This window comes from Dermacentor silvarum, chromosome 5 (genome assembly GCF_013339745.2).
Source record: "Dermacentor silvarum isolate Dsil-2018 chromosome 5, BIME_Dsil_1.4, whole genome shotgun sequence".
In the NCBI taxonomy this organism is placed as follows: Eukaryota; Metazoa; Arthropoda; class Arachnida; order Ixodida; family Ixodidae; genus Dermacentor; species Dermacentor silvarum.
Genome location: NC_051158.1, coordinates 14,828,423 through 14,847,576, shown reverse-complemented (window position 1 = coordinate 14,847,576; position 19,154 = coordinate 14,828,423). Strand labels below are relative to the sequence as shown.

General features: G+C 49.0%; 1 protein-coding gene across 5 annotated transcripts; it reads right to left on the bottom strand.

Annotated features, from left to right (window-relative positions):
- Positions 1-5,395: 5,395 nt before the first annotated feature.
- On the bottom strand, positions 5,396-18,922 carry LOC119452915 (uncharacterized). Of its 5 annotated transcripts, none has more exons than XM_049667395.1 (4): positions 14,194-14,581; positions 11,562-11,698; positions 8,792-9,093; positions 5,396-8,351 (listed from the first exon to the last, which is right to left on the bottom strand). In XM_049667395.1, exons 2-4 carry the CDS (start codon positions 11,566-11,568, stop codon positions 6,501-6,503), a joined length of 2,160 nt encoding a protein of 719 aa, XP_049523352.1. In that variant the 5' UTR covers positions 11,569-11,698; positions 14,194-14,581; the 3' UTR covers positions 5,396-6,500. The 5 variants fall into 5 exon arrangements, with proteins under 5 accessions (XP_049523352.1, XP_037570804.1, XP_049523353.1 ...); XM_037714876.2 differs by having other exon boundaries at positions 8,792-9,075; positions 11,594-11,698; XM_037714875.2 differs by having other exon boundaries at positions 5,397-8,351; positions 8,792-9,075; positions 14,194-14,580.
- Between the last annotated feature and the right edge of the window lie 232 nt (positions 18,923-19,154).

Sequence of the window (19,154 nt, the reverse complement as noted above, 5' to 3'; positions counted from 1 at the left end):
TCAACACGATGAAAGCGCAGGAAGCGCTGTTGCGGCCGCGCTTCCTCACTCCAGCGTTTTGACAGCAAGCTTCCGCGGTCATCGAGTGAGATGCGTTCATGTTTGCTAGTGCGCGGTGACACCATGATTTTTCATTTAGTTAGTATGCCTATATTTACAAGTTTATACGGCCGATAAAACTACTATCATCACTTCGTATAGCTGTCCTCTAATTTGCTATCGCAACCGTTGCTTCGCCTTTCGGGCGAAACTGCAACTTTTTTGAAAACGAAAAAAAAAAGATAAACATTTAGTATGACACAGTTTTATATGCTGTAATCTTGGTTACAAATGTAGCAAGTCGATGCCACAAACTGAATCCTCGTCGGAACTGCCAGACAAGTCGTTCTCGGTGCCATCGAGTGCGTTGGTATTGCTGCATTTCTTAAAGCCAGTCTGGATAACCTCATCCAGACTGCCTTTACGGCGGGCGCGACGGAAGAACTCCTTTAGCTCGTTACTTTTGCTAGCTTTGTTCATGATATAGGTCGAGATTCAGTGGTCACGAATCAGTAGCGCACCGACGAGGGGGGGGGGGTTGTAACCCCCCCCCCCCCGCCCCCACACGCGTCCAGCCCCACCAGTCCAACATGTACCTCTGTTGAGCAGACAGTCCTGGAACGCCGGCCTATACAGTCGTCACACAAGTCAGTCAAGGCACTCTTGAAGTTTTTGCGATCGAGTGGACTATCTGACAGACTATAGTTCTCACAGACGTTTCCAACCTCCTCTTTTTTTTTCATTGAATTTTTTTGTGATTGCTTTTTCTCTTCCCTATTCTTTCCGCCTTTCACTTCCCCTTCCCCCAGTGCAGGGTAGCAAACCAGAATCTTTTCGGGTTAACCTCCCTGCCTTTCCCACCACGTTTCTCTCTCTCTCTCGGTGCTCTGTTCACATTGTCATTGCAATTCAGGAGGTGGCTTGAGGCTTGGCTCTATCACTGTCTTGTATTTATTCATTCACCCTTAAATTACTTTGAATAAGACGCCGAAGAAATAAACATCGTCATCATCCTTGGAGAAGAAATAACCATCGTCATCATCCTTGGAGTCATTATTATATTTATTAGGAATTTTATTTGCTGCTGGATTCATCCAGCTAAAGCAAGGAATATGCAGATTATGCAAAGTGCTTGCTCCCCCCCTGGCAGAGATCCTGGGTGCGCTACTGTCACGAATATAGCTCGATAACTTATTTCGGGTAAAATATAAAATTTAGAAAAAAAGGCCGACCTATGCTCGATCAAATACGGTAACACGCATATAGACAATTCGTATCTGATTCGAGGGTTTGCTACTCGAAACTATCCATATATTTGTATCTTTTCGAATATGCGAGATAACAACGCGTATTAAATTCTACAAGGGAGAATTAAAGGTACAAAACCAGATGCACACGGAGGCTGCATCGAATAATTCTTCCGCAGGTAGCCGCAGTTTCCTCGAAGAGGCACCAGAATTACTAAGAGAGCGCACAGGTAAATATATTCTGCTCAACAATTTTCAGTCCTTCACTAAGGATGCCTTAACTTAACAGCGCTCGTCCTGTCTGTTACTCTTTATCTGGGTCGGGTAGTTAGCGCTGTTTTCGTAAGCTGTACAACATATACCAACTATAGCTCCGTTTTCACTTCCCAACTTTATGCAGCCTACCAATTCGTTTCCTCGACTTAGTCAAATCTATTTTATTGCGATAGCAATTATATGGACACTTCTACCGGATTTCTGTCGTCGCCGTCGCCGTGAGGTTCCCTATAGATAAAACCTTCGCCGCACGCCGTATGCCCGAGCGGAAGCGTGCGGGGACGCGCGCTATCACGGAGAGCGAACGCACTCAATCACCCACGCGCAAGCAAGGAAGCGGGAAGCCAGCGCCGGAGGGAGCGCGGAAGGGGGGGGGGGGGCGCACTTCTACTCTGCCAACAACCGCGCTCGTCGCTCGTCCGCACCGTCTCTTATCTCCACACGGCTCTGACCTTTCTGCGCCGTGCATTCGCCGCTCAGTTTCCGTTGAAGCGATAGACCGCACGTACCTTCGCCCGCTGCGGCGTTGTGACAGTCGTTGTCTGTAGTCGTTCAGTGTGATATATTCCTGTTTGTTTGTGCGCGCTCACACCACGCTTGTTCATTCAGTTAGTAATAGTCGGGCCACATTTTCCAACGCACGCTACACATGCAATGCTGCCCGGATCGGCAGTGCAGCACTACAGGTGTGTCCCTTCGCACGCGCTGCCCACGGGAAGCGCTTCTCATCAACACCACGGTTTCACACGCGCCTTTTCGTGGTCATCGAGTCTCTCTCTCTTCATGTCGGTCTACTTACGCTGCAGCACACCTGCTTACTTAATCAGCTCATGTTTACTACAATTCATATTGCTACCAAAGCCGCTTACCTTACTTCGTATGACATTGCTGTGTTGCTATCGCATTCATTGCTTCGCCCTTAGGGCGAAACTGTGACATTTTATTTGGACGATCTCACCATATGCTTGCATCCCTATAGAACAATGTGTGGTGCTGTAGTTTTATACTTTGCTCCTTTAACACAAGGTGACGTGTTCTTCCCGTGTTTCATTACTGTCATTGTCATAGTGCCCCAGACACTACAACCTTTCAGTTTCACATTTACAACCTCCTCAATTGACTAAGTTTCGTTGTGAACGGCATTATCAAATAAGTATTGCAAATAAGCCTTCCCATTTTTTTCTTAACCTTATAGATGAATTCCACGCAACCTTTCTACGCTTCACCATTATGTATAAATGGAAAAATATTCGATATTCGAGTCGATATTAGAAGGTCGTTTTTCTCGACTATTTGTATTCGATTCGAAAATAACGTGTGGAAGTAGCGCAGAGACCATCGATACCATGTCGCAGTATTCATCCAGAGGTAATTGAAAGCGGTGTTACCCTACTAAAGTCTCCGAGACGTAGGGTTTTGAATAACGAAAAGCTGAATATAAATGGCTGGTGGTAAAGTTATCAGGCTTAGTAGCTATAGCCCTAGCTACAATTTCGTTTCAATGGGATTCGCCGTGGTTGCTCAGTGGCTATGGTGTTAGGCTGCTGAGCACGAGGTCGCGGGATCGAATCCCGGCCACGGCGGCCGCATTTCGATGGAGGCGAAAACACCCGTGTACTTAGATTTAGGTGCACGTTAAAGAACCCCAGGTGGTCCAAATTTCCGGAGTCCCCCGCTACGGCGTGCCTCATAATCAGAACTGGTTTTGGCTCGTAAAATCCCATCATTTTTTTCAATGGGATTGCTCATGCCATCCACTCATCATCCTGGTGAAGTGGGCGATATCGAATGGTGAGGGGCTCGGTGCCCTTCCTGAAGTGCCGACTTCGGTGGCCCCCTGGTGGACGTGGTGGTTTGGTTACCAGTATGGTCAGTGGCCTAGCCAGGAGGTGGGGCACTGACCCCCCAAAATTTCGATGTTAGCATGCGGCCTTCGGAAAAGAACCTATACGCCACTGAGCATGGTTTCAGCATAGGTCGCGATAGTGGGTCGGTATGAGGGCTGACACAGCGTTGGCACAGAGTGGGCTATTTCCTGGCAGGGATAGAGAGAGAGAGAGAAAACTTTATTGAAAGTCCTTGTTGGGGTCAAGGGAGGCAGTGGCCTGGGAGACTAACCCCACTGGAACCCCCCCCCCCCCCCCCCTGCCCCTTCAGGGAAACTCCGAAAATGACGGTGGGTTTTCTGTTATGTTTGATTCTGGTGGCTCTCTCTAGTCACAAAAAAAAAAAAAAAACTTATGCACACTTCTGCTGCACTTTGCGATGACTAATATCTGCAACGGCGAAGGGCTGCTGTTACAGGAACACGTACAGGACGAACATACCGAGCAGACACAAGGGTCTAAATCTCCAACGTAAAACACAGCGCAGTATACGGTTCACTGTAAAACGGAACACGCCCTTATCACCGAGATAACATAAGCGCCCACAGATATCAGCGTCGTCGTCCTGATAACCGTGATTATTTACGGCTTATATTGTTTTTAGTATTAGTCTTTTTACTGATTAGGTGTTTCCTTTAACAATTTACTGCACTGTATACGCCGACCAGCTATGCGATAATTACATCATCACATTCAAAGGCAACCGACATCGACCAGTGTGTGTGCTCTTTTGTTTTTTGAAAGGTTTCTTTGCGCTCTTGAATCTTTCGCACTGTGCCATTTCCTATTTTGCCGCCAGGCTAGTCGACAACCTCATTTCCTTCGCCGTCTTGAGAGAGATTATAGTTGGAAATGGTGAAAAATTGGGTTAAAGTGCAGCGCGATAACTGTCTCTCAATAGAGGACACCTCAACCGCGCTGCACAGGGGGATGGGGACTGAAAGATAAGAGAAGGGAAAGAGGTCGCAGGCGCAGGAGCGGAAGCAGCAGCAGCATCTAAGGCGCCACAGGCGCGTGGTGTCTACGTCGCACACTGTCGGAGAGAGAACACGCAGCATGAAAAAAAAAAAAAAAACACCACCAAACAACAACAACAACAAGTAAACAAACAGAGGAAGGGCGTGGCCGCCGAGAGCCACCCGCCGGACCCCGACGCCAACGCAGCATCCCGGACGGCCCCGAAAGAGCCGCCGGGAGCCCACAGGGGAGGCCTACAGGCGGTCGACCAAACCCACGTCGTCGGCAAAGTTCAGTAGTGCACGGAAGAGTTTGCCGTGGCTCGATGTGCAGCCCGAGGGGTGCAAGATGTCCTTCACCGTCAAGCAGGGGAGGTTCTGCGCGCGGTAAACGCGGGCAAGAGTCGCAGGCGGCGCCGCTGCACGAGAGAGAGAGAGAGAGAGAGAGAAAGTGCCGGCAAATAGAAAGAGGTGCTATTCCTGCAGCCCTAGAGAGAGCATGACTCGGCACCTTGGGGTGAGGGGAATGGGGAGAGAAAGATGGTGGTAGAAGACGAGAATTCTGCTCCATCTCGGCCGTCCCTTTCCACCACGCCGACAAATCAACGGCGGCTTTTTTTTCTGCACGTACAAGACTCCTATAATCCGCAAAATTGCGGTCGCTGTCCCGCGTACGTGGCAAATGAACATTTCGTGCAGAAGCATTCCACAGGAGGGTCTGCGGTGCTCCGCGAATTGGAGATGTGTAAAACCCCTCCTCCACCACGCGTGGAGCGAAGGACATGTCCATTTAGTCTGCTGCTGAAGTGCTGATTGGCTGTGGCTCCTGGCCCCTGCTGAAGCGCACCCCATCCCAGCCAATCAGAACTTCAGCAGCAGACGAAATGGACATATGTCCACTAGGTGGACTGCTACAGGATACCTCCCCAGGGGAATGTCACCGGTGTCACGCGATACTGTGCTGGAGGGTGCTGTGGTCGACCATATATCTGTAAAGCCTTGAGTTCTGCACTTCCCCATAAGGCAATAGTTACGTTACAAAACATCAGTCCCAACACAAGATACTCCCGAAAGAAAATTAGGAAGAAAATAAAGAGTACCAGAACCCTTCTTGCAATATAATTTATTTCGGACAACTTGGTTGTGCAGCAAACGCCACCGTAAAAATAAAAGGAAAATAATGTCACGTCATTTTAAATTACATAAATATGGCAGCAGTCGCGGCCAGCTGTCACAAGAAAACAAGACTTCGCGCCTGCTTTTCTTTGATGCTGTTCAGAAAAAAAAAAATATGGTGACTGATGCGAAGTCATTGCTCGGTATGTCCCCTTTGCAGTCTTCTTGCCCGTTTTTCAAGTTTATAGAATATATTATAGTATACAATCTGCTGTCACGTAGTTTCCAGCACATGTGACATCACATAACCAATTGCAGCCTCTCCCAATGGTCTTGGTCTGCGCGGACGCATTTTCCATAAACATAAGAACCTCGACACATTAGTCCAGCACTGGCACTAGGCACAAGACCGCAACACCCATCTTAGGCATATTCTGTTTGAAGCGCGCGTGGCATTGTCGGCGATCGCCGAGTTCGAACGGCGAAAACCTATAGCTGCCACCTCGATTCAATTGACCGTGTCATATTCAACTTATGTTTCTCAACAGTTTCACAACAATTTGGTTACGTCAGCCTTCAGCGTTGGGCTTTGTCATCTTCTCATACAAAATTTTCAGCAACGTCTGCCGCTGCTATAACGGAATGTTAGGCATACTTGGGGATAAACAAATCATCGCAGTCGGTCGCAGACTGCGTAAGAGATTCAGTTGTAATCTCGATTCAACAAAATGCGTGGTCTTAGCCTTAGGAGTTTGGCAATATACGTGGCATGTCGCCATCTTGCGACAGTTTTCACAGAAGTATGTAGTACATGGTTGATTTGTGTTTTCTTGCGAGTCGCAGTTTTCAACTGCATCCGCACACTTCCGAGGACACCCCGGTGTAGCCTCGTAACAGGGCGAAAACAAAACGTCATGTCTTGCCTTGGTCGCACACTTCGTGGAACTCCGTTTTCGACGAGAATAACTTGAGCCACTCTCCTAAGTGATCGTAGGAAGTGTCTGTTCCTCGTAGCCCCTCGAAGTGTTGTTATTCATCGGCGTTTCCGCCAGGCAGTAGCAGTACTTCCGCAAGACCGCGTGACGGATGCAGTGAGACTGATTGCCGTACTTGTTGATGCGACTGATGTCCCCGAAGACGTCGAATTGTTCCTCCTCCCTGTTGACGAGAATCAGGCCTTCCAACATGGCGGCGCTGGGAAGAACTTCGACGGTGACCCTGAGGCGTCGCGTGCCGTCAGCGGTCTCCTTGACGTCGTCGACGACGAACAGTTCTTGCGCGTCGTGGACTCGACGCAGGCTAAGCCTGGCGCATCTTCTCCTCCTCACGAACGGTTCGTCCAGTTCGTCGGAGTTCAAGAGGTCGTTGACCTTTTCCACGAGTGCCGTGGCCGCCTTCCTCACGAAAGGGCTGTCCAGTTCGACGGGAACCTCAGACCCGCAGGAGCAGTACTCGGAAGGAATGCCCGCTCGTTCGCAAGTTCTGTCTCGCGTAACCTCGCCGAATAGGCTGATGCCGTAGTGCGAGTCGTCTTCGCCGACGGTCGCAGATCCACCGCTCGCGAACGACGCGATGTCCCTAAGCGTGGCGTACGTGTCGAACGGCGTCGTCAAGCGACCCGCGTTGGTCTCCAGGTTGGACGCGAGATGAGAAACGTTTAGACGCGTCAGCGTCGACTTTGACCCGACAACGCGCTCTGGCGATGTTAGCCAATCCGTTCCTGTGGGAAGGCCGAGGGCGAAGAAGGGCAAGCGCTCTTCGATTCGACCCACGAAGGTCGATCGGATCGAATCGAAGCGATGTCCGTGGTCTGAGAGGAAAAAGAGGAACGTGTTGTCCAGGTGGCCCTTGGAGCGAAGGTAGTCGAGAAACTCGACGAAGTCGTCGTCGGCGGCTCCGACTTGCTGCGAAAAGTCATGACTGATCTCGACCAGGTAGGAGAAGGCGAAGAAAGGCTTATCGGCATTGCTGGCGTTGCGGCCGTCGAAGTAGCGCTTGAGGTAGTCGAGCTGCAGCATGTGCTTCGGCCCGTTTCCCAAGCACAGCGCCGAGCTGGACATTAGCAGGAACGACTCGTAAACGGCCAGCCAGAAAGGACGCAGGTAATAGTCCGTGGGCGGTTTCGTGAATCCGCGGGCGAGGTAGTTGAACAAAGCGTAGGATGGAAAGTCCTCGGCGAAGAGCGTCTCGTAACCGGCTTCCCGAAAGTCCTTCCACACGATGTGGACGTCGTCGTAGACCTTGTCCCTCTGTCCGGGTTTCGCGATGTCCTCGACTCGCCGGCCTGTCAGTAGCGCCAGCAGGTTTGGAAACGTGTTGTCCCCGACCTTGTTCATCCCTCGGAAGACGACGGCGTTGAGCTGGGTGACGAGGTAGTCGTACGTCTTGGGCAAGAACCGCATCATGGACAGTCTCGAGACGGAATCCAAGCCGAAGATCAGCACGTTTGGCAGCTGGCTCGGTTTTATCCGCGGTTTTCTACTCGCACGAGTGGTACCTCTGGAGCTTGCGTCGCTTGTCGGCGCTCGTGTTCGCCTGTTCGAAGCTGTCACTTTGGGACGAACGGGAGAGCTACGCCGCACCACCACAGCGTGGACATTGCTGTAGACGGGCCACTTCAGTACGTTGCTACAACTGACGGTGATGACTTCGTCGTTGAGAGGTACTTTGTCTTTGGTGAAAGGCACTGCGTCGCTGTACGCTATCTCGTTGTCAGTGACGCGCTGGACGGACTTGTAGCTGCACCTGAGGCTTGAGAGTGAGTAGCCCGATGACTCATTGAAGCGTAGGTTGCCGTACGAATCGATGAACGTCAGCCAGGGCTGTCGAACCTTGCAGAAAAAGAGAGAGAGAGAGAGAGATAAAAAAATGAGATCATCCTGTCACACACACCACGCTGGCTCAGCGGAAGGTTGCAGGTTCAACTCCCTCGCGTGGTGGCCGCATTTCGATAGTGGAAAGTGCAGGAAAGCTCGCGCAACGCACTTTGTGTACACATTGATGAACCACGCGGCCGAAATTAATCCAGAGTCCCCCCCCCCCCCCCCTCATCACGGCGTCATTCGTAACTCACTGTGCTTCTTTGGGGCGTTAAAACCCAATCAATCAATCCATCAATCAATCAATCAATATGTATGCTGCCTTATAAGCACCACTCTATTTGCACCAGGCGCAGAACAAGAACCGAATTTGACGTCTGCCAAAACCCTCTTCCATTGCATTGCAGCTACGTTTAAGCCTGTCACACTTGTGACTATAGTAAAACACACACCTTGCAGACAATGGGCGTGACCGGGTTCAGGTACGGCCACACGGCGGGGTGGAACGGGTGCAGGGCGGGCAGCGAACAGCTCTGGCGCGGATCCCTCGGCTCCTGGGCCTCGGGGTCGTAGTTCCAGTAGCGGTGCCTGAGAAACTCCGCGGGCACCTGGCCGTAACCGCGACCCGTCAGCAGGCCCCAGGGAGGCGACATCATCAGTAGCAGGGTGGCCAGGAACGGCAGCGCGATCAGGATCGCGGGGTGGACCCTGTTTCGCCGGATCATGGCCCCGCTTCCTGAACGGAGAATAAACACTTACGCGCACATTATACGAAGTGTCTTGTCGCGCCAACTATACATTGCTCATCGATTCAAGCGCGTCGATGCTAAATGTCCACCCGCCGTGGATATGGCGTTGCGCTGCTGAGCTCAAGGTCTCGGGTTCGGTTTCCGACGGCGCCGGTCGCATTCCGATATGGGCCGAATGCAACAACGCCTCGTGTACTTATAGATTTAGATTTAGCTCCACGTTAAAGAACCCCAGGTGGTCACCCGCAGGGTTGACGCCATATGCAGCTACCTGCAAAATGCTTCGCGTAACGATTCCCACAGTACGTGCTATCTGCATATTTTTTTGTGCGTTTATTATTGCGATAGCAATTATACGGCCACTTGAGATACGTTTTGCACCGTTGGCGCCGCCACCGCAATGCTGTCACGGTGCAGTGCATTTGGCTGCAAAAGTGACAAAGCCAAGTGGACGTGCCCCCCCCCCCCCAACTGTACAATGAATTTCATAACATTAAACAATAGTCAACAAACTACAGCAAAAAAAAAAAAAAAAGAAACGAGTGCACAAAGTAATGACAACTCAAAATGTCAGCACTAAAGAAAGCATTGATTTTTTTTTACCGCACCGAAGCTGGCGATAGCCCGATTCCATTTTAATTTATTGAAATAATATGAGCCATAAAACCCCGGCTTCCTTTCCCAAAATCAGTATCTACACGCGGTACTACAAATTTCTCCATCTAAGCGTAAAAAAAAGCTTTTAGCGTAAAAAAGCTGTTAAGTGTTGACAGATCGATGGAGTACCCAAATATCACCTTGAAACCATCAGTGGCGTTGTTTATTTGGCTGCCCATTTGTGAGACCAGCTACAGCAAACCAAGGCCTAGCTTGAAGATGGTTTTAATCAGCAGAAATGTCCTAGACTCCGTCGGAGACTGGCGGTTGAATATATGGAAAACTTGTTGCACGTCTTGTGCAACAGCCGCTCACGTGGTCTGTATCTATAATTCAAGAAAAAAGTTCTGTAGGTCCGGTGCATAGGTAGTTGAAGATACCAAGAGGCACACTTACGAAAATTGCATGTTTAACCATTAAACACGCAATTTTCGTAGGTGTGCCCCTTCGTTTAGTCAAATATATATATATAATATGCGGGACGTGTGTCGAATGAGCTCCTCAACAACACTGAAATGTGGTGAAAGTGGTTTAAATCATTCATCCGGGACCTCAAGCAGGTGCGACGTAAAGCTAACGCTTTTCTCTCGCGTTTACCGCTAAATCGCCGCTGATTTTTTTTTTTTTTTTTTGAGAGCCTCACCAACATTTGCAAATGTTTTTGTCATGTTTCCGATTTGCACTGGCAGAAAGAAAGTCTACTTCATCCGCAGTAGTGTTACCAACCATAGTGAATTCCCTTCATGAAAAAAAAAAAGAAATCTGGTGATTTCCAGGGATAAATTTGGCGCGCAAGGCAATAAAGTCTGTATAGCGCTTTTATGCGATCAAAGTGTCTGTAGGATCGCCTTTACACAACGTTGCTTGCCACGGTTAATATTCTGGCATGGACCCGAACTACTTCAAACATATTGCACGTGAAGCGAAGTCCAGAAGAAGCTAAGTCCGAAGTCGTCCCAGGAAAATGGAGACTCGAACTTGACAAACAGTAGGCAAGCGAGGGAAGTCCTGAGAAAGACGAGTCCTCTCGTCGGAACGGCGGCTGAAGCCTTCCTCGTTGGCCCGCTGTTGCCGTAAAGCGAACAAAACCTGTAAATCTCGCTTTCCCTCAAACAGACTCATATTGCGGTGAAGCCAGCTCCTACGAACACTATATTAGCGGGTTATGCATGCACGCAGGGACACCTCTTTAGAGGCGTCGCAAGTAGTACCATATATCGTCAGTATATATTTTAACTGCTTTTGCTGCTTTTTAGTACTAGCCCTGTGCAATGCTTTCCCTTTCCCTTTTTGCCCTGTATATTTTGCATTTCTTATAATATCCTTGTTCGTTAATCCCCTTACTCAATATCCTCTGTGCCCTGTAAGGTATTGTAAATAAATAAATAAATAAATAAATAAATAAATAAATAAATAAATAAATAAATAAATAAATAAATAAATAAATATCTCCGTATATCCGTTATCCGTATAGTAGAAATAACATAAAAGGCACCATATACGAACCGCAGGCATAGAGACGATAATGCTTAACGTACTACGCCTATCCTGCCTCTCACCAAATGTTTTCAGTGTAGCGGTTGTTAGCGTTTGTTACAGCTAATCAGTGAACGATTGTCTGCCGCGTGTTGCAGAGAAAGGAGAATGTATCGCCCAATGTGCGCCCTGGTCCTTTTGTGAAGCTTCCATTCAGTAGGCGTCGGACATAGGGCGATCAGCGGCGCAGCGTAGCGAGAACAGTAATTTTGTAAGCGAGAAAATGATGAAAAATGAAAAAAAAAAGCAGTGGCGCCACCTATTTTGGACTATGTTGTACCTCTCATGTGACGTCAGCACTGGTCCATTCACAGAGCGCGCAGCAGAGAGGGAGGTCACGTGGGGATCACGTCAACTCGCAGTCAGTCTTGGCGATTCACATTCAAGCGCAGCAGCAAGGCCTTCGGTGGCAGTTTTCTACGCAACAAAGTGAGATATTAGCACGCATAAAATGACGATGAATGTGACAAATTTATCGATCTAACTCTTAACGTCGTGCCTACGCTCTTAAATGTTTGCACCCTCTAAGGCTTATATTTTGTGCTCAAAGAATGATCGTCATCTAGCTTGCACGCCTTTTATTTTACGCTGCGTGTCCGGTAGCTGCAGGCCACGAACGACATGCCCGTTATCAGCGTGACGTGGCATTCTTGACAGGAAGGTAGCCAGCGTAAAGTTTTCAAGAAAGAAAACGCTAGCAGGAGTGATGACGATTATCGTTTGGGGTCAAGATATGCCAGAAAGGGTGTTTTTACGGTGTCACTTCATGAACCAGTTCATTACGGGGAGGCTAATGATTCGTTCATTCGGGTGTCTTTATACAAGTCTGAAGAGGAGACAATTGAGCGAGGTAGTGGGTAAGGCTAAAGAGAGGCGATGACTAAGCTAGCGCTTCGGAGTCGTGCCTTTCCATTGCGATTGCGCAACAGCTAGTGATACGCGGGATAATCCCCCAAGACGAGAGCTCTTGCAGCTGGGCGCATTTCGTAGCATGGGAAAGTGTTCGTACTCGCGCGCTCACGGCATTAACTTTCACACTACGGCTGCTTGGGCATGTTATGCGACACCCCGGCTTCTCAGGGTGCCACGTCGCTGTAAATATTGCACCATATTCCGCCATATAGTCGAATTTGCAATCTGGTCAGCTCTGATTGGCGCAGACGGCTGCTACGGCCTCTCCGATTGGCTCCTAATGCCGCCATTACCAAATTTGACAAAATGGCGGAATTTATAATGCCCGAAATAGCACCCCGCGGATGATGCATTGTGCAGACTTGATCTCGGCCTTCGACATCCGTCGCGATGACCGGCTCTGTGCAAGGAACCCTATGGGGTTTCATGCGGTTCATGCAAACGTTTGTGAACATTCCTTACTTCACGTTTATGCTGCGCTAGAAGTGCACACCGCGCAGTTGAGCGCACCTTATATGAATAATTTTACCCCTTCTATTCTTATCAGTCGAGCATATCGAGCGACGTTGGCGATAACGGTGGCCACGGAGAATAATAACGAGTAATAAAGAACGAGGAAGAAAAAAAAAACCTGGAAAATTAAACTGCATTGTTATTCCCCGCAGACATAAGTATACCATTATCTCGCAACACGACCTATCGTCATCTAACCCTGCTCATTAATTAGAGAGTTTTCGATTAGGGGGACGCAAGCGTTGGGGCCCGCTAGCGCTTGGGGCCATGGTACTGCGCTTGTGCAGACCCCCTCTGCGCATGCGCAGTACTGTATCCTCTAGCGCTAGGGGGCCCCAACGCTTGCGTCCCCCTAATATAAAACTCTCTATTTTCTCTAAACTACGACGTCAGTACGACACGAAAGTCGAGCTCTGAATCTTGTAAGCCCACTGGCCGGACCTGTTCGCTCTGCTGAATCACCTGCACAGGACTATAAAATTTGCAGCAAATGGCCTATCATCTATATCGTCAAGCAAGTCGCAAAGGCATGCCGATCGACACGGCCAAAATCAAACAGTGAGGTTTACCGTATCACGCCGCGTTGGAAGGATCCGAATGAACTTCGACCATCTATAGGGTTATTTAACGTGCATCGAAATTTAAATGAACGAGAGGTTTTTTTTTTTTCTGCATTTCGCCCTTATCTAAATGCGGCAGCCGCGTCACGGCAATCGGAACAGATGGACATGCCAAACCTGCTCCGATAAATTGTGCCCACAAGATGATGGCGCGCTTCCACTTTCACGAACTTACAAGTTGATTCTTCCGTCGTCAGCCTCTGGCACTGGGCGGTGTAGGCCAACCAGATACAGCTGCCAAATTACAACAAATTAATTCACCCTGCAATGTGGCTCAAACGCAGTTATAAATCAAGGGAAGTTATTAACTTGTGCACCGTCCAGCGTCGTTCTGTCGACTTGCTTTCCTTCCTAGTGTCTTTTTTCGCTGGAAATTCTTATGTGCACCATGATTTCTGGCCATGTAGAGTACACGTGTACAGAAATAATGAAATATGTTACTTTAGCGAAATCGTAATTAGTATAATACTTAATTGGTGATTGGTTTGCTGAAGTACCGAGAATTGAAAGCTCGCCCTCCAGCGTGTAAAAAAAAAAAAAAAAAAAAAAAAAAACTACAATATGCGTTCACTCTTTCCCACGCTTAAGAATTACGAATAATCAAACGCAGCGTAGCATAAATGATTTAGGAGCAACTCTAACCAAAAAAGTGGATTTATTGAACCCGTCGTTTCGGAGGCAACCCGGGTCCCTCCTGCAGGGTTTGACACGACGGACGTTGGCGGGGTGCAGCTTTTTAGAATATATTTCGGGCATATTACAGGGTTAAGATATCTCCTAAACGGCGATTCAATTCCCGAATTCCAACGAATTAATCGAGATCTGCATATAAACACGATTAATAAATTCAACCTATACCGCACTTACCTCAGACGGTGTCGTTTTTTTCCCCCCCCTCCGCTCCGGTTCACCAGCGAAGCACGTAACCCAACACGCTTCCTTATTTCCGCGCCACACTTTTGGTAACACACCCGCACGACTGGCTACGGTCACGATACGCCGTTCCCACCGGCGCCGCCGCGGCTACGCCGGGATAACATGTGCTTCTCGGCGAGCGAGGCAGCGACGAGCGACTCGGTCACGTGACTCGCAGCTCTGCCAAGCGTTGTTGGGGTGTATCGGCATCGTTCGTTTCGGGCCCGCGGTTTCGCCATGGATGAGACGGCAGCGACGGTGCCGGAATCAACCCCGACATGTGATTGTTTCGTGCGGTGAACGACTTTATTGTTTTTTTTTTTTTTTTTGCACGTGTATCCGTCAGTGAGCTGCTGCTGGAGGCGGCGGCCAGCGCGAGGCATCCGTGCCACTAGCGTCGCACGCCTCGAATCGAGCGAGAGCGTTATGCGAAACGCTGCTTTGACGCCCCGTCATCCTGCATGGCCAATGTTTTATCATCATCATCATCATCATCATCATCATCATCATCATCATCTCGTATGTACAGTCGGCGTTACAAGTTTACGGGAGGCAGTATTTGAGAAAAAAAAAAAAGTTGAATATTTTCTGAGCCTGGGCGCACGCGGCCTGGACTTGAGATTTGGGCTTTCCGTATACATTCGAACCCGGATATATCGAATCTGAAGGGGATCACAAGAAAGTTCGATATATAGGCAATCCGATATATATAAAATAAAAATTTTATACAAATATTTTCAAGGGGATATCTTACTGCTGTTCGTTATATGTACAATAATTCGTTATATGTGGGTTCGGTACATCCGGGGTCGACTGTACTAGCTAGTATATAGAGTCGACCAGAGGTTTATGGAACACGGATTTCGTGCTAAAAACGTGAATTTCTGCTCTGTCGAGGCAATATTTGATTTGAAATTCTAGGGTTATACGTTCTAAAATCGCGATCTGATTATAAGACACGCCGTAGTGGGGGGACTGCGGAATAATATTTACCACCTGGAGTTTTTAATGTTAACCTAAGTACACACGAGCGGTTTTTTTTTTTTTTTAAATTTCGCGCTCATCGAAATGCGACCGGGATATGGAACTCGCGAACTCGAGCTTAGCGGCGCAGCGCCACTGGGCTATACTGCGGTTGTTCAGAACACGGGCTTCCCGTCGAATGTGAATTTCTGCTCTGCCGGGGCGTGGCGCTTCTAATTTAATAAGTCACTGTGCAAGCATAGAACAGGCTACTACTCAATGAAGCTTTTAATTCGACGCTATATGTGCCGCGGAAATCCAACTTTTTTTGGGGGGGGAGGACCTGCAGTGTCCCGTAAACTTTTGTGGCCCACTGTACGCGACCGATCATCGGGCTGTACTGTTCATTGCAGCTGCAAGTAAATGTTCTGAAATGCAGCTTTCTCGCGGAATCTACATCCCGCAATCTTTTGACGCCGTCTGTACGCCTTTTGCCGGACATGACATAGAATACACTGTAAAATAATTTACACCCTTAAAACTGAAAAAGGGTGTAAATGTGTCTGTAACTCACACCCTACACCCTTTTTCACTTTTAAGAGCGTAAATTATTTTACAGTGTACTGGGACGACATAAAAAGCGCTGTCCGTGTGTGCTTCTCTGTCGTCTGTTTTTTGTTGTTTTGATTTCTTTTGTTTCTTCTTTTTTCTTTTTTTTGGGGGGGCCGATAGTTATGAGTATTAATTAATCACGACATCAACTAGCCTAAGTTCCTTTAGCACATGCATGCGCTACAGAGGAACAAAGAGTGCTGTATGGTGTCTGGAACCTTGGCGTTGACAGTTGATAGCGCCTCTTGACTGGCCACCGAGCTCGGGCTACCATGCCCGAGAAATGTCAATCCGGGCAGAGCACGAGCCGGAAGAGCTACCGCACCCGGTTACCAGCTTTCGGGACATTACCCGGATGTACTGAGAGGAAAGGTGCAAACTGCCAGAACCGCACCCCAAACTCACCAGGCAACAACAGACCATCCTGCATCGAGCGCAGGCGGGATCGCTTGCGCATCCCGTACTGATGAACCGCATGTACCCCGCGGAACATGATACGCTCTGTCGTTTTTGCAAAAGGGAAAAGGGCACCCTGCCGCACATCTTGGCCGAGTGCACAGAACTCAAGACCCCCCCTCCTCTCCTTCCCGCCAACACCCCCAATCCCCAACCCCTTGAGCGATGGGAGACCTTGTTATCCAGCCCCGCCCTACCGATTCAGCTCGCACTGACGGACAGGGGCCAGGAGCTGCTGGGAACATATGGGTCCCGTAACTAGCGAACCACCCCGTCTGGTACCTGTGGGCACCACCAATATATTTTGGGCCTAATAAATGTTTATTCATCATCATCTTGACTGGCTGACTGACTGACTGATTAGACCGACCGACCTTGGGTTTGTCAGAGTGCAGCGAAACCTCAGTAAACTGCCGGCATCGCGCTCGACATCAGATCGCCGTTTCCGCTTACAAGTTGCTTAAAGCATTCGAGGTTGGTTTCATCGGCTCAGAAGACTTCAGCCTGTTTTTAAAAGGTTACTGAGTTGAATTTTTTTCAGCTATGTTAGTAAATTATCCTACTACAATACCCCCCCCCCCCCCCCCCCGCGGCCCAAGAAAAAAACAAAGAACAGACAGAAAAAAAAAATGTGGTTGATCCCTCTTATATAGGAATCGGTATAGAACACGAAAGTGAAACGTGTCTTCACAGAAGTAGTGTAATGTTTATTGCACATTGATATATAATGTCTATTGGTGTTTTGTGGCTAAAGCGCCCTTAGGCGTTGATGCACCCACGCTGACGCCTGGTGGCACGTCTCCTCCATCACGACTACCAACGTCGATGACCATGAGCATTTATGATGACAAGCGCTTACGAACGCGCATCCAAAGTGCATCCGAAGCGCAAGCGACGCGCGATGCGCCGCTCGGTTAGCACGGTCCCAAACAGTGTCGCCGTCTGGTGGCCTCCGGCGGAAGGCATCACCGGCGGTGCCAGCGTCTCCCATTAGAAACGCCCGGCGGTCGGCACACTAGTAAGTATATTCTAGGCACTATAGTCGTAGTGCTGAGACCACCGAAGCGTTCACTGTCGGTGCGCGTTAGTGTCATAATGCAGTACTTCTCTTTTCTGCTCGTAGGCGGCGGCACCGCCCCGAGCAAGAGCGCGGGTACACGGAGGAGTGTTAGATATATAAGGCGCGTCTGTGTAGTTCTCTGCAAATGCGTTTGTGGCGCAATGGGTTAAACGCTCGGCGATCTATCGTCGCGGACCGAGAGGTCGTGGGTTCGATTTCCAAATTTTGCATGTTTGTGGAACTTTTTCTTCTGGTTTCTTTCTTTGTATTATGTTCGTGTACATTGTAAGCTGACGTATTTCCGTGACGGAAATACGTCACTGAAGTCTTGGTGGACCCCGGCATAAAACACTTTCGTGTTAAAAAAAGGCCACGGTTAAAATTGCAAGAGGAGTGATAAAGAAAAGACGCAAGAAGGCGACGCCGTCCTGAAGTTCCCGCACCAGTATGCGTTATGACGTGATCAATTTTCACTACATCTGCTCAGACCTGGTTATCGGTACAAAGAATTGTATTCTAATCAAAGAGTGCCCATACAATACTGAACTCGGCAAGTTTCGAGAACTTTTATATTGAACCACAACGGTCCAAATACAATAAGATAATTTGAAATCCGTGACGTCATGCTTGCGTATACCGGCGCAGATGTATCGGCGAAGAAAGTAAGAAATGATACTTTGGCCTTAATTTCCTCGTTTAATAAAGAGCCTACCCGCCGCGGTAGCTTAGCGGCTGTGGCCGTTGCTTAAGCACGAAGTCGCTAAACCAAATTCCGGCCGCGCCGGTTGCACTTCAACGGGGGCGAAATGCAAAAAACGTCCGTGTACCGTGCATTGTGCGTGAGAGAGAGAGAGAGAAACGGGGTGGAAAAGGCAGGGAGGATAACCCGAAAAGATTCTGATTTGCTACCCTACAATGGGGGAAGGGGAAATGAAAGATGGAAATAATAGGGGAGAGAAAAAGCAAAGTCAGAAAAAAAAATAGAGGAGGTTGGAAACGTCCGTGAGAACTACAGTCCACGTTAAAAAAACCCAGGTGGTGAAGAATTGAAGATTAATCCAGGAGACCCCCCTCCCCCCACTACGGCGTGCCTCGTAATCAGAGCGTGGTTTTGGCACGTCAAACCCCAGAAACTTTAGTCTAAGCGAAATTAGCAGAAATGGGGCTTTGAAAGAATGCTTTATCACTCTAAAGTGGTTCGGTGCCTTCTATTTAGTGTTTAGTTAAAACTTGCTCTACGTTTTAGCTTGGTCGCCCTGCATGAATGTGATGCCGGCCCAATCAAGCATAAAGCTGGGCGACACCGCGTTCGCTGCAGCCAGCAGGCCTCGTCGCTCGAGCAAGCAAATGTGACGGAAACGCCCGAACGTCGCGGTTGCGACTGCTGCATGCTGTTGTCAGTGATGCGTGCGATAATACGGTGCGTATTGTCTACGCATACAGTATACTAAACCTGGCAGCGTCTTTTATTTCTTTTACCGAATTTTTTTTTCTTCTTTCGTTCGCGTCACGGCGCAGCGGAAAGCTCCAGAGTTAACGAGTGCTTGAGCTTTGCTGCGCGGAGCCGAGCTGAGTCGTATCGCACATTTGAGGTGCTCAAGAGATAACCGCAGTTTTGCTGGCGAACGGGAAACGATGAGTGAACCGCCATGGCCGCGGTGTCGAGCGCCCTCCCGCTCCGCCAGGAAGAAAGGGACGCCATTAGAGTCTCCCCTTTCCGAGGAACGTTCACCCACAACACAACGAGGCCCGGCGCGCAGTCAGGGCCCGAGCACTCATCAAGACTGCCCTGCAGAACCCAGAGCTCGCGTCCTTTGTCGAA